The 15,800-nt window shown below is 44.9% G+C and overlaps 1 protein-coding gene across 1 annotated transcript; it reads left to right on the top strand.

Annotated features, from left to right (window-relative positions):
- The first annotated feature begins 2,570 nt into the window (after nucleotides 1-2,570).
- On the top strand, nucleotides 2,571-13,738 carry BAG2 (BAG cochaperone 2). Its single transcript, XM_061195195.1, has 3 exons — nucleotides 2,571-2,838; nucleotides 11,671-11,780; nucleotides 13,241-13,738. Exons 1-3 carry the CDS (start codon nucleotides 2,726-2,728, stop codon nucleotides 13,651-13,653), a joined length of 636 nt encoding a protein of 211 aa, XP_061051178.1. The 5' UTR covers nucleotides 2,571-2,725; the 3' UTR covers nucleotides 13,654-13,738.
- The last annotated feature ends 2,062 nt before the right edge of the window (nucleotides 13,739-15,800 follow it).

Here is a 15,800-nt window from a genome sequence, read left to right on the forward strand (position 1 = left end):
GCTCAGTAGTGAGGAGCAGAAAGGTGTTCCAGAAAGAAGAGCGGTCCAGCAGATGTAGGGGAGGTGCCACACACAGGTGGGATGCAGCCTGTGTTCTATTAGGACGCTTGTGTGGTGTCTATGGTCAAGAGTAACCGAGGCTTTTCATATGACGGGAAAGGGATAATTCATCATGATCCTTTAAATAAGGTAACTGGGTTGTCTAATGTTTTAATTAATAATTGTCACTGATTCTATTTCTACTTATTAAGCAATTAAAAATCACTTTTAAATTACTTCATAATTTGAACTTAATTTAGACACAAGGAGGAGAGGTAGTCTGGATGTTACAGAAAGTTATGGGGAATATTATCAAGAGTAAATGTTTCTAACATTGACAATGATGCTTGCCTGTTTGTTTTTATTCATTTTTTATTTTATTGTGATTTTTTTTCTTTTAAAAAGTTTTTGTTGTGATTCCTTATTTTTATACCTGAATAACAACTTTTGTCGAAGCAATGATGGATAACATAATGTTTATTTTGAAAAGGATATGTAGATAATGTACTGATAGTATCTGGTTGGTGGTATCATTGATTGTCTTAAATAAAAATATCTCGGTTAAGAAGCTTTTTTTTTCTTTTTGGATGCTTGGTATCCTACCAGACCAGCCCTTTCTCCTACTCCTTGTCCCCCTGACGACCTGGCCCTCCACTCTGGCCTCTCCCAAGAACAAGGTACAGGGACTGCTCTGGACACCGTTGGGCAAGTGCAGCTGGGAGACTCAATCGGCTGGGCCTCAATTTAAAGAGCTTTTTTTTCCATCATTTTTTTCTTTTAAATTTCTTTGAAACAATTCATTTATTCATTCACTCACAAAGTATTTATTGAGTACTTACCATGTGGCTGTTCTAAGCACTTGAGATACACCAGTGAGTGAAACAAAGCCTACACCTCTCTGGAGCACAGCTGGGGGAGAGGTGACAAGATGGGGAAGGAAAACAGGGAAGGGAAAGATAGTATGGGGGTGGGGCGGGGCGGGAGTGCTTGCTATTTGTAATAGGGAGGTCAGGGTCCTTCTGGTGAACTTGAGCAAAGACCTGAAGGCGAGGGAGTGAGCCAAGCAAATGTGTATGGGGAGGAGCTGTAGGTGGAGGTGAAAAGTCTGGAAGTGAGCTTGATACATCCATGGAAAAGCAAGAAGGCTAGTATAGGCGAGTGAGCAGGATGAGCTCAGAGAGCAATAGGAGACAGAGTCCTCTGAGGCCTCTTCTGAAGACCTTGGCTTTTACCCATTTCACAAACGAGGGGCCGCTGAAGGTTTCTGAGAAGTGGTGTGATGTGCCTTATTTAGAAGGATGACTGTAGCTGCTGTGCTGAGCATAGACATGAGAGCAGAAGCAGGAAGACCAGGTGGGAGGGTATTGCGGTGATGCAGGAGAGAAGTGATGCTGGCCGAGACCCGAGTAGGGGAGTGGGGACAGGCAAGTGGGAGTGGGCCTGGGTGTCCTCTGAAGGTGGAGCCCACTGGGTCTAGGGTGTGAGAGAAAGAGAGTTCAGCACGTTTCCAAAGCTACGTGATAGACTTTCAGACCATTCACAAAATGCCTAAAGATTCCAGGTGTCATGATAGGGCAAAACATTTAATGAGGTCAGATAATCTCCTACAGCAACAGTTTATTAGTATTTAGAGTTCAGAGGAATTGGGATCCAGCCTTAAAGGCCTCATCTCTGTTCAAGTATTTCAATGGCTTTGATCTCAGATTAAAGGTTGTGATGCAGCTTTAAACTGTTATTATCTCCATTTCAGGTGTCCTGTACATTCTCATCCTTGGAGGCAGAGAGCTATAATGAGATGGGAGCAAAGCGCAAGTATTTACGTCGATACATCTTTGTACTCCCGGCCCCATTCCACTCACTGACCTTTATAGTGTCTGACCAAGTGGTCTAGTGCGTCTTTTCATAACTGGAGATTTAAATAAGTGGGGTGTGAAACGGCCTTAAATAATAATTATTTCACTCAAATTCCAACCAATAACTTTTTTTAAACATGTGTGGGTGCTTTACCAAAATTCCTTTCTTAATCATCTTTTCTTTTGGTACTTTATTTTATTTATTTTGGCTGCCCCCGGTCTTAGTTGCAGCAGGCGGGATCTTTCTTGCAGCATGCGGACTCTTAGTTGCGGCATGCATGGGGATCTAGCTACCCCACCAGGCGTCAAACCCGGGCCTCCTGCACTGGGATCACAGAGTCTTACCCACTGGACCACCAGGGAAGTCCCAACCAGTAAATTTTTAATAGAAAAGAAAGTCATTAAAAATGCCTTCATGAGAGCGGTGTAAAAAAAAGAGGTTCAGCTTGGTCCCTACATCTATCAGCTTCAGTTGTGGCCTCCAGGCTCCTTGTTCTCATCTCGGGAAAGTGCCCAGGAGCCGCGGTTGCATGAAGGGCCCTTTCCACCCCAGCACAGCCCAAGCCCGCTCCCCTTGGAGCCCCTGCGGGGCGGGGCCGGGGGCGCGGGCTCCGCCTCGGGCGGTGTTCGGGGCGGAGACGCGTGCCCGCGCCCAGCAAGGCCTTCCCGCCGCGCCGCCCTCAAGGCCGCCCGCGCCGGACAGAGCAGCGGCCGGCTCTCGTGCACCCGCGCCCGGTTCCCGGTTCCCGGTTCCCCGGTTCGCGGGCGGCGCGTCAGAGGAGGAGGGTGGAGCGCGGGGAAGGCAGTGATCTCGGGCCGCCCGCCGGACGCCGATGGCTCAGGCGAGGATCAGCGCCAAGGCCAACGAGGGCCGTTTCTGCCGCTCCTCGTCCATGGCCGACCGCTCCAGCCGCCTGCTGGAGAGCCTGGACCAGCTGGAGCTCAGGTGCGCGGGCCGGCCCTCCGAGCCTGCGGAGGGCGCGCGGGGACCGAGAGCAGGGAGCGCGCGGGCAGCGGGGAGCGGCTGGCAGGGGAGCTGGGCAGCCCCAGGCCCTGCGGAGGGCCGCGCTGGGTCGGCGGGTCCCGTCACAGGAGCGGCCGTGTTCTGGGTCAGCGGCCCCGCACGCTCCGGCGGCCACGCTCCTTCGCGGCTCCAGACCCGAGCGCCGGGAGCGTGAGAACCGAGAAGGGAAAGTTACGGGTACGTTACTCGACATGCGGGCTGTGACACTGCGGGTCCGCAGAACTCCTGGAACGTTCCGTGTGGGGGCCAGGTGTTTCCGGCCCAGTCTTTTCCCATAATGTATTTTTAGGACAGGCGGCAGTTTAATGGTCCCCGTTGTGAATGACTGATCGCTTTGCAAAATATAAAAATCCATCTGATCCCAGGACGGGAGAGGAGCGGGACCCGTGTCCCCTCCCCCTGCCACTTTCAGCCCGGGTGTGTGTGTGTGGCGGGGTGGGGTGGGGGGCTCCTTCTCCAGGTCGCCGCTCACACCTTCCAAATGCTGGTCACTGGCCCGAGAACACGAGTCAGTTTTCCCTTCTTAACTAATGACCGTGTTATTAAGTAATCAGTGTGTCCATTGCGATAAACACGTGCAAGGTGAGAGCCTGAGTTGTTCTATTGGGGGAAGGTGGCGGGGGGGGGGGGGGGGGGGGGCGGTCCCGGCGCTGAGGTCCCGGGAATGTGACTTTAGAGAAGGACCCGCACACTCAGGCGCGCATTTGGGTGACAGGTTACTGCTGACCAGGAGGAGCAGATGTCTCCCTTCATGGTTTGAGTGTTTTTCTGAGTTTGGGAAGATGCAAGAATGTGTTCCTAAGATTTTTCCTGAAAATCTCTCCGAGTGCCTGTTCTGCTGGTTTTCCCAGAGCTCTGAGTGCCTCATTCCTGCTCTTCTCCTGAATTCTTTCCACGCTGTGCTGTCAATTCCTGTAGAACCGGGCACCACGGGCACTCCTTAGTGGCAAATGTAGTGGCTGGCTTGTATGGAATTCCTAAATAATTTCTAAGAAATTTGGGAAATACTTTTTTTCCTTTAACAGTGAATGAAAACTTGTATGTACTTCCTGTAACTGTTTATGTCACTAAAGTTACTGTGTAAGTTGTGTGCAAGTGTAGTTACAGGAAAATCATATTGAGGCGCCCACAACTCCCTGAAACCACAAGGAATTTTTTTCGCATAGTTTTCACCAGGTTCTGGGTGAGCAAGGGAGTACGTAAGACAAAAATTTTAAGAAGCATTGCATATATGTCTTTATCTCCCTGGATTAATATACCAAAACAAGGGGTCTGTTGGCCAATAAAGTACATTAATAACCAAGTGAATAATTTATTATCATTTATTAATACATATGTTTAAATTGTCATTTATTATTATATACGTGTTTATTATTATTATTATTATCATCATGGGAAGAAACGATGTCTTCTCAGAAAATAAGTTCTCCACCACCATGATTTCATGGAGAGTAACAGAGGGGTCCTGCTTGGAATGAGGCAGATGGAACAAGCTGGACCAGATGGAGCAAAACTAGAGTTCCTGAGTGTCCCTGGGAAGATTATGATTTCTTTTTATGTAGCAGCGAAACAAGTGCCTCAGCGTCTCCTCCGGTCTTTAGAACTTTGAGGGCATGTTCTCAACCATTTCAGGGGTCTCTCTCCCCTAGTTAGAAAGAAAAGATGTTTTCTTAAAGGAACAGGTGGGATGCTGCCCCTCCTTTCTTCAAGCTGATGCACTGTCCTCAAACTTGGTGCCTCACATAGGGTAGGTACAGAAGCAGTCAAGTACTCATCTTTAAAAGGAAGCCTCTGGTTTTGAATATTATTCTAATGCTTCATTAATGTAAAGTGAATTCTGATTACCATGTGCAAGTGATTAAATAATAACTTGCTGAATTAACCCTTGAGCTAAGAAAGATTAATATGTGTCTAATTGTTCACTTTAGGGCCTTTTCTAGTAATTTTAGACTTTTGTGAGCTTTGTTTCTTCCTTTTAAAAAAAAAGTGATGCCGGGCTTCCCTGGTGGCGCAGTGGTTAAGAATCCACCTGCCGATGCAGGGGACACGGGTTCGAGCCCTGGTCCAGGAAGATCCCACATGCCGCGGAGCAGCTAAGCCTGTGTGCCACAACTACTGAAGCCCGTGCACCTAGAGCCCATGCTCTGCAACAGGAGAAGCCACCGCAATGAGAAGCCCGCGCACCGCAAAGAAGAGTAGCCCCCGCTCGTCACAACTAGAGAAAGCCTGTGCACAGCAACAAAGACCCAACGCAGCCAAAAAAAAAATAAAATAAATAAATAAATAAATAAATAAATAAAATTTTAAAAAAGAAACTATTGATAGAATCATGCCTATAAGATCAAGTTTAAAAAGAAAATGTGACATTCATGCGTCATCTTATCTAATAGTTTAATTTCATATTGAGGATGGCAGGGTACTAAGTAGGGTGAAAATTACAGGCTGTACCTAGAAGCTGGTGTTTACTGTTCCCCCACTGTACTAGTTTTGTCAATTGTGGCAGAACTTTTTCCATATGAAACTGAAAATAGAATTATGCTCAATGCTTTATGACCTGCCTTGTGAACTGGTGTCCATGGTGTTTAAAGTGCTTTCAGGTGTTTAAAGTGCTTTCAGGTGTTTGGCAGCATCTGACAAATCATTAAAGAAACTCCATTTGTTTCTATATGTTAGCACGACACTAGCCTTTCTTTTTAGACGCCGGCTCACCTCCTTTTTTACTTCCTCCTAAAAAGGTGATGCCTTTCTCTCCCGGTTTTCATGACCAATTCAAATGGTGTCTGATTTTTCCATTCGTCAGTGGCTCTAAACACTTTGCTTATGATTGTTACTAATTTAACAGTGATCATAATTCATAAATGATACCCACTAACAGTTATTTAGCTAATGAGTGCTGACTCTGCAGGCCCCGTGCCTTTGTGGAAATTACCGTCACCTCTGTTCTTCAGGCAGGAAATTGAGGCTTGAGAAGTTAAATGACCCGTCCAAGGTCACACAGCTGGAACCCAGGAAGACTGGCTGTAGAGCTTAATACTTTATGCCTGAATTTTCTTAGAGTTAAGTATGTCATATTTCAAAAATGTAGGAATAGTATATGATTTTACTGAAAGAGGTGAAAATTCCACTTAGATTGGTGTCCCTGAGTCCCTGATCTCAGGGACTATTGAACACCTGCTCTGTGCAGGGTGTTGAGTGGCCCCTGAAGGCTCTGGGTGGTGGTGAAGATGCTTGGGACGTGGGGTGTGGAGAACAGCCGAGGGGAACAACAGAACTGGGAGACTAGCTGTTCACAGATGTCCCCAAACTCGTCCTATTGTGGCTCCCTCCCCCGCCATCAGCCAGTCACCATGGCTTCCATGGCAGCCAAGGAATGAAGGATGGGGCAAGGGCGGATGTGGTCATTTAGCTGACAGTTTCACTGCACCAACGTCCCAGGAGCCACAAGACAAGATGGCACCATAGTTAATATTGTATAAGAGCCTGTAATTTAAAAGATCGCTTCTTGTAGACATTGTCATGTGAATCTTCCAAAACCCTCTGAGGCAGGAGGAGGACATATGTTCCCTCCTTTAGAAGCGAGCGAATCCAGTCCAGAGGGACTGAGTGGCCGGTCTGAGGCCATCCTGCTCATGAGTAGCTCCTGACACTAAAGCCTAGACCCTTTTTTACACCAGAGTGTCTCAGTAGTGAATGTAATTTATCATTTTGGTGATGATTAGGGAGCCCTTCAAAATCTTAACCTTGCCTAAAATATAAGTGATCTTTGTAGTATTCTTTCTTCTTCCCCTCCCCTCCCCTGCCCTCCCCTCCCCTCTCCTCTCCACGTTGGGTCTTCGTTGCCGTGCGCGGGCTTTCTCTGGTTGCAGCGAGCACGGGCTACTCTTTGTTGCTGTGCGCGGGCTTCTTGTTGCGGTGGCTTCTCTAGTTGCGGAGCACAGGCTCTAGGCGCGCGGGCTCATTAGTTGTGGCTCGCGGGCTCTGGTGCGCAGGCTCAGTAGTTGTGGCGCCCGGGCTTAATTGTTCCGCGGCATGTGGGATCTTCCCAGACCAGGGCTCGAACCCGTGTCGTCTGCATTGGAGACCACTGCGCCACCAGGGAAGTCCCTGTAGTATTCTTTTGATACAAGAATTTTGAATAAGAAACAGGACTATGATTTTAAGAACCTGTTTTAGAAGTAATCTCTTTGAAATAAGTCCATTTGCCATTTCCCCTTTTGATGAAAGCACAATTTCTTGTTATTTACAAGCCTGAGTTCATAATGGTAAGCATGTTAATAACGACCAGGAAGCTAGCATTCAAGGCACCAGTTCTGGGCATGGACTGCATGCAGTGGTCCCTCAGTGTCTGCAGGGATTGGTTCCAGGGCCCGAGGGGTACCAGAAGCCCCAGATGCTCAAATCTTTTCTATAAAATGGTGTAGGAGTTGGCCATCCGTATCCATGGGTACTGCATCTCTATTAACTCATAGCTTGTTTAGTCAATGCTGTCAGTCACTGTGTTAAACTCTTTACCTGCTTTACTTCATTCAGTCACACCCACCATCTCATTATCCCCGTTTTGTAAATGAGGAAATTGAGGCAAAGAGAATGTAAGTAACTACTCGAGGTCACTCAGCTAGTAAGTGGCAGCAGCGCTGGCTTGAGTGGCAGGACTGAGGCCCTTGCAGTCCCTGCACATGGCACAGAGCACTTGCCGGGGTGGCTGGCCTGGGAGACCACCTCCCAGCACCTTGTCCCTTGGTCCCAGGCTGCGATCTCCGGGCCCCGGGGACCAGCCGAGGATGCGTGCGCTCCACATTTGTCCTCGCGGGAACATTCTGAGCACAGGTTCTGTTAAAGCTTAGCTGTGATTTCATGCAGAGAGTTTTCCAGGAGCACAGCCCGGGCCAGCCTTGCCGTGAGGATCAGTTCTTTCCCAATTTGGACATGTAGCTCTTGCAGGATCTGCTGGTAAAAACAGAGCTGCCCCCCTCTGCCAAGGAGTGTTGTCAAGTGATGTGTTAAGAACGTGAAGGATAAAGTGAGATGGTCCAACACGCCTCTGAACAGAGTTCCAGGAGAAATCACAGAAGGGCAGGTGGAAAATATCTGAAGGTTTAATGGCTAACAGTTTTCTAGAACTAATGTAGACAAAAAGATGTGTATATGAATTGAATTTAAGGAGACCAATAGCTGATAAATATGACTTAAGCAAACTAAGTAGAGAAGTAGGTTCAGCTTTTCAAAAGAAAAAACTAAGCATGTGATGTCCATACACTAGACAGATGTACAGTATTGACGGCCTCAAGGGAGGGGAAGGAGGAAGTTGCTAAGGAAACAGTTCCTGCCAGAAGGATTGGGTTTTGAAAAAGGATCACTCAGTAGACGTGGGCCAGGGATAAAGAATGTTCAGGAAGCGGGGGACAGAAGATGAAAGGGCCAAGATGCCAAAAAACCCCTGGGAATCTTTACATCCTGAAGAATGAAATTTTACCTTTGCTATGAAATGAAAAAGGTTTACATAAAATCATATATAAGAAGTTCTATAAAAGATGAAATCTGTTTTTCACAGGGAAAATGCCCTGGCAATTTCTAGCCTTGTGGGGAAAAAAAATAAAAGTTCCATCTAATTGCCTCTATATTTGGTCTCATTTAATGACAAAATATCTTCTTTATATGACAGATTTATTATATTTTTTCTAGAGTGTCTCCTTTCAAACCATTTTCTTGTTAACAACTTCATGAACTTACTAGTATATCTTATCATAAATGGAGCGTTCTTCTTTAGAGTAACAATTCTCTATCATCTTACATTTGAATATAAACTCAGGAGTGCTGGAAAATTAATCTCTTCTTTCAGCATCATCTCATTTACCAATCAAATGACTCATCTGTGCCATTTAAATACTAGAGTCACGTTTGTGTTTTTGCACAAATGTTTCATGTTAGTGACAACCTGACCCCTTTCATGTGTCCCGGGCCCTGAGAGTCTGCTCGTGTGAAATGTGTAAGCACATAATGAATGGGGCTGGAAAGCAGCCTGATGCTGTGTGTTTACTATTTTATAGAATATTGGTCTTGTGTTTTCCAGCCAAATTTGTCACATAAGATTCTTATGAACTCTTTGCTTCTACTGGCTCTTATAAACACAGAGTCCAACAATGTATTTAGTATCTTGAGAATCGAGACCCTGTGACTGTACAGTGTGTCGGTGCTATTTTGGGGGATAACAGGTGGGTGCCTGTAGGGGAAAAGGCGCGTGTGTGGTTGGGGTGAGGGCCTCCTCCTGTGGCAGGAACACATGCTAGAACACGTGCCCAGGAAGACAGAAGGGATTAGATCTCCTTGTGATCTGTGTTTCCAAGAGCATCTGAGTACTGGAGGTAGGTCTGTCACTATTTATTTTGCAACAGTTGGCAACTTATTTAGTTGTGGTGTAATAAAAAAAACAAGAAAGTGCCCTGGAAACAGCACTTTAAACACACAGGATTTTGTTTTCTTTCATAATTACACAGCCTCGTTCTTTAGTCACTGGTTGTGTTCGTGCGTGTGTGTAGTAAGTGCATGTGTGTATAGTTGCGGGGTTATCAGGGCTTTACACCAAAAACCTACAGAAGCGTTCTCTTTAAATTCGGGAAAAGACAAAGATGCCCTCTCTTAGCGCCACTGTTTAATATAGCACAGGAGGACTTTAGTCAGTGCTATAAAGAAAGAAAAATAGGAGCTGATAGGATTGAAAAGGAAGAGATGAGAATTTTCATTTTTTGTAGATGAAATGATCATCAATCCAGAAGAACTAATAGAAATTTAAAAACCATTAAAAATGAATAAGTGTAAATGAAGGTTGCCAGTTATGACATGAACCTACCAAAAACAGCATTTCTCTAATCAACAATAGCCAACTATAAAATGTAGTATATATGTAAATATATTATTCACAATAGTAACAATATCAAAAATATTCAAAACACTTAAAAGAGTCTGTAAGACTACCATCAAGAATACTTCAAAACTCTAATAAAGAACGTAGAGGAGGGTCTGGATGAAGGAGACACCCTTGGAGGAACTGACAATGTTCTAAAGGTGTCTAATTTATTCCAGTTTTTTGAGAAACCCAATAAACTTACTTTAGAGTTTATGGAGGAATAAAAGTCAAAACAGCTATGTTATTTTTAAAGATTAGAGGACTGGGGACTTCCCTGGTGGTGCAGTGGTTACGAATCTGCCTGCCAATGCAGGGGACACGGGTTCGAGCCCTAGCCCGGGAAGATCCCATGTGCCACGGAGCAACTAAGCCCGTGCGCCACAACTACTGAGCCTGTGCTCTAGAGCCCACGAGCCACAACTACTGAGCCCACGTGCCACAACTACTGAAGCCTGCACGCCTACAGCCTGTGCTCCGCAACAAGAGAAGCCACCGCAATGAGAAGCCTGCGCACCGCAACCAAGAGTAGCCCCCGCTCACCACAACAAGAGAAAGCCCACGCTCAGCAATGAAGACCCAACGCAGCCAAAAATTAAAAAAAAAAGATTAGAGGACTGGTCTACCAGATACTAAGGCATATCACAAACAAAGCTGGTTCTATTTTTAAGAAATGGGTGTTGGTGTAAGAACAGTCAAAATACTACTGGATGGAATAGAGATTTCAGAGGCAGACAATCTACAAATCATTGAGGGAAAGATGGATTTGGGGTGCATAATGTTGGGGGGAAATTGTTAAATCCTTACCTAACCATATACAGAGGTGGATTCTAGATGAATTACGACCTAAGTATGAGAAAAGTGAAACAATCAAGTTAATGGAGATGTAGGAAAGTATGTCCTGACCTAGGGATGGGAGGACCCTGAAACAAAACTTCACAACATGAGCCAAGGTAAAACAAAACCAAGAAAAGATGGATCTTTTTACTTTTCACTTCAAAATAAGGCTCTCTCTCTGTTCAGTGAAGGACCTCCCAGACACAGATCATATAGGATAGGATGGGAGAAGATGGTCACAGTGTCTGTCACCAAATCACCAAGAGGACAGTAACCCCAGTTTAAAAAAGAAAAAATAGGCAAAGGTTGTGAACAAGCTCACAAGGATACAAAGAGATGTCCAAATTTATTAGCAATGAAAGAAATGCAGATTAAGTACTGACATATCACTTGTTAGCCTGGCAAGAGATGGTTAGAAAGTTGGGAGATGCTGAGTGCTGGTAGGGCTGTTGGGACACAGGGACTCCTGGTCCAGCCATTCTGGAGAACAATCCAGGGTGGAGTCAGATGACAGTCCACACACCCTGTGTCTCAGCCGTTCCACACTGGGATGGATCCTCTTATCAGGGCCATAAGGGGAAGGGTACTCGTGGACGGGTTGTGAGCGGAAGCTGGGGGACAGGGCGTGTCTACCCTGGGCCAGAGAGGGCAGATCAGGTGAGGGACACGGGAACCTGGTGATTCATAATAAAGTATGCTGCTGAGTGAAAAAGAAACAGTGAGATATAAATAAATTGAAAATAGACAAGTACATGAGTACAGATTTTTTTTGTAAAAACGAATACAAATAGATAAACACTAAATAGAATGATTGCCCTGTGAGCGGGGAGGAAACTGGAAGCCACAGGGCAAGTGGATTAAAAAGAAAAAAATTACAGAATAAAAAATAAAAAGGAATACGTTTTTGGAAAGTGTTCCTTCCTAATCGTCGTTACACTTGAGCTGGACTGAGCAGTGGAAAGATGAGGAAGACGCAGCTTCCCTCCAGTAACTGTCCTGTCCCCCGCACTCCGCAGGGTGGAGGCTCTTCGGGAAGCGGCCACGGCTGTGGAGCAGGAGAAGGAGGTCCTCCTGGAGATGATCCACAGCATCCAGAACAGCCAGGACATGCGGCAGATCAGCGACGGTAAGGGCCCCTCCCGGGGCCGAGGGGGGCGGCGGGGGTGCCGCAGAGCCGCTCCTCCAGCCCAGCAGAGACGGGCCAGGCAGGATGTGACAGCAGCGGAAATGGGCACAAGGTCGGCAGCAGAGAAGACAAAAGGAGATGAACGGAGGTGTAACGTAAAGAGGGGAAGGGGAGAAAGGCAGAGAACACAGATTATGGACCCACTAAACCCGGTTCCACAGGAGGGCCGGGTGGCCTGTGATGCTCTGCACCAGCGGGTGGTGCTCCTCCTAACCGGGCTCCCCTGGGGCCGCAAAGGACCGGCCTGTGGGCCGAGCAGCTGGTGCGGTTAAGTGAGCATCCAGGCCCAGACCCACACTGTCACACATCCTCAGAGGGGTCAAGATCTAGTCTGTCTCTTCACTGTCCTGGCCATAGAGCAGTGAATTGGGAAGGAGGTTACAGAGCAGGACAGGTTGCTGATTTCCATATAAATAGCGAAATGATAACCCAGCACCCTCTTCATGCTGGCCAAGACTCAGACTGAATTACTGGCCTGAATTAGTCTGGAGGGGATGAAGTCAGTGCCTCATTTTGAGGCCAGCTTTTCCTCCAGTGTCATGACTTTTTTTCAGCCAGAATCGGGGCATTGTATTCTGATACACACACAGAATGTGAGGCCCCAAAATATGCCTCTCTGGCCTAAGGATTATTCCGAACTGACTATTTTTGAGAAACTGCAGACACAGGAGGAGGAGCTCTGAAAACAGTAGAAGTCACCGTTTTGTAAGGGAAATTTACATTTACATTTTGTAAAGGAAATCATTTGTAAGGGTGTCTCCCTCTCTACCAGGAAGAGGAGGATGACTAAATTACAAGAAACTTTCACCAGTGGAGAAGGCACCTACTGAATCTACATAAGAACCTTACCTTTGTCTATTGTGCCTTTTCTGGGAACCTCCAGAACTTGCCTCCCTCCCTCCTCACCTTCTCTAGCTGAGGGTATTTTGGGTGGAGGCTGGGCCATCTCAGGGAGTTACTCAGTTTCCCTGGGGATCTCCCATGTATACATGGGGTATACATGTCAATAAGCTTCTGGGTTTTTTTCTTGTTAATCTGTCTTATTACAGGAGGGTCTCAGCCAAAAGCTCAGAAAGGTAAAGGGAAAGTTATCTCCCTCCTCTAATGCACATCCTCATGTAGATCCAGGACATCCAATCTCCTGCTCTAACCAGCACAAAGCCCCAGTTACAGACGCACACCTACCCCAGCTTCTGCAGACATGACAACCGCAGAGTCATCTGGCGTCCAATCTGATACTCTTTATAAATTAATCTTATTGCTGTAGTTTTAACTTTTATCTTTAAGAAATTCATAGGTGCTCACAGGATAGATTCAGCCACACAAAAATGCCTTAGTGTTCTTGACATAGATGCGTGTATGTCTCATATTGACTGATATTTCAAACTTTTCATGATTAGGAGAAAGAGAAGAATTAAATCTGACTGCAAACCGTCTGATGGGACGAACCCTGACTGTGGAAGTTTCAGTAGAAACAATTAGGAACCCCCAGCAGCAGGAGTCCCTCAAGCACGCCACCAGGGTCATTGACGAGGTGGTCAGTAAGTTTCTGGATGATCTGGGAAACGCCAAGAGTCACCTGATGTCGCTGTACAGCGCGTGCTCCTCCGAGGTGCCTGCGGGGCCGGTGGATCAGAAGTTCCAGTCCATCGTGATTGGCTGTGCTCTCGAGGATCAGAAGAAAATTAAGAGAAGACTAGAGACCCTGCTTAGGAACATTGAAAACTCTGACAGGGCCATCAAGCTGCTGGAGCATTCTAAAGGGGCTGCTTCCAAAACCCTGCTACAAAACACTGAAAGCAGATTCAACTAGTGTTCCAAACTAAGAGCCCTTATAAATAATCACATAAAAATGATAACGTACTATCTTAAGTAATTACTAGTTCTGTTTGTTAGACATAACAACTCATTTGATACTGATAGTTGCTTCCAATGAGGAAAATATCTCAGTGTTGTTAGTTTGTGAATAACAATTAAAACTAGAAATATTTTGATTACCTTTCTAGAAGTTTTTAGATTGAATTCTTGTCTTGTACTAGGATCTAGCACCTCATATATATATATATATCTATATTTTACTATTCTGTGGATGAACACTTAGTATGTGGGGGAAATAAGTGCTCAGCTAGGGGTAAAAGCATCACAGTTCTCCCCTGGGCTTTGTCTGCAAAGACACACGGGCACACACTGACCACGCATCTGCTGTGAGCCAAGCAGTGAGCTTGGAATTATGGAAGGGAACCTTCCCTGTGTCTTCTCTTTCATTCAGCAGGTTTTTTAGACATCTATATCAAATTATTTTGAACTTAAACATTTATGCATCTCATAATCTGAATGTTATTTCTTGATAACACGTGAAAACATGACATAAGATATGAGAAACTTCACCTCTAATTTTACCACTCTCAACTGTATATGGTATATCCACTTCATCTTTTTCCAAATGCATCATTTCTTTAAATTTTTAATCATTACAGAAATACAATGTTGTAACTTGCCTTTAAAAGGAAAAATTAAATACTGTTTTAAAGTCTGCTTTTAATTTTCAACTTAAGAACCTCTATTCCATGGAGTTGTACAATTTACCCATTCCCCTTACTGGACATTTAGGTTGTTTCCAGTTTGTTGCTTATTACTGCAACATACTTGTGTATGTAGAGCTTTTTCCTTCTTTCCTTTGTTTTTGATTTTCTTTGTATAAATAATTCCCAGCAATGGGTTTTACTGGGTCAAAGGGTATATACATTTTCATGGCCTGATATGTTTCCAAAGTTTTTTTGTATAAGAGTTATATCAATTTATACTGTCTTCAATAATTAAAAAGTAGCTGTTTCACTGACAGCTTTTCAGCATTGAGCATTTTTTTCTAATATTAAATATGAAATACCTTAATTTAGATTGCATTTTGTTCACTAACAAGGTTGACCAGTGTATTGATTATTCTTTTATCTGTGATAAATGCAGCAACTATAGAACACTTTTATTTGTTCAAAATAACTAGTGCTACTGATACACAAAAACTTCAGCTTCCCCAAATACTACTTCAGAATGAATATATCAGATTCAATTTTCATTAAAAGATAGGTATTCTTTCACATTGCAAGAAAAAAAACCAGTCAAGCTGCAGATTGGTTTTATATGTTTATATGTCTCTTCATAAAAAGCAATTACAATCGGAGGACATTCATGATAGTTTTGATGCCAGCCCAAGTTCACCTTATTTAAATCTATTCTTTCATGGGAAACATTAATTCTCACTGATAACTGGCAAAAGCCTCTTGATTTGTCAGACTAATTTGCTATCATTAGGTTCACTGTGAGATAGAAGATTTTCTTTTTGTGCCATCTTTTTCTTTATCAGCTTTTTGAAAATTCAGCAGACAACCAAGTTTTTCTCACGTTCCCAAAGACCGTCAGCATCTGGAAATCCTCCCCTTCCTGTTCACTCCACATCAGCCCAGACTTTCTCTGTTCATTAGATGACTGCAGTGTGGGCCAGATTTTCACCTGTCAGTTCATTTTGTTTTCAGAGAAACAGATACCCCAGAGATACAGTAACGAGAGCACTTTAGCAAGTTACCAGTAACTATTTCAAAGGTTTTAAAAAGGAGGGGAAAAATTAACAATATTTTACATTAAAGTAGTTCCCTTTAAGTTGGGATGTCAGGTCCTGAGGCCACTTCCCCATCCCAGGATCTCCAGAGGAGACCCCAGCCCTGGAGCCCTGGGCACAGTGGAGCCCATCAGTGAGTTCTTCCCAAGCACTGCGCTGCCAGCGTCTGAGGCACCCAGACAGCACAGGACTGCGGCCACAATGGGGAGGGGCTCTTCTGATAGTGTTAGTTTTACTTTATTTTGAAGAAGTACATGAGTGCTGTCAACTCTGGGCAGATAAAAAGGAAACCATTTAGCCTGGTTTTATTTAATTACATCGCCTTATGTGGCCTATTCTGTATGCTA

This window comes from Eubalaena glacialis, chromosome 7, assembly GCF_028564815.1.
Source record: "Eubalaena glacialis isolate mEubGla1 chromosome 7, mEubGla1.1.hap2.+ XY, whole genome shotgun sequence".
NCBI lineage: Eukaryota > Metazoa > Chordata > Mammalia > Artiodactyla > Balaenidae > Eubalaena > Eubalaena glacialis.

Bases quoted from the DNA above. Each gene is read 5' to 3' on its own strand.
- BAG2 (XM_061195195.1), top strand. From the start codon at position 2,726: ATGGCTCAGGCGAGGATCAGCGCCAAGGCCAACGAGGGCCGTTTCTGC. The intron at 2,839-11,670 runs GTGCGCGGGCCG...CGCACTCCGCAG, and splicing joins CTGGACCAGCTGGAGCTCAG to GGTGGAGGCTCTTCGGGAAG. The intron at 11,781-13,240 runs GTAAGGGCCCCT...TTTCATGATTAG, and splicing joins CATGCGGCAGATCAGCGACG to GAGAAAGAGAAGAATTAAAT.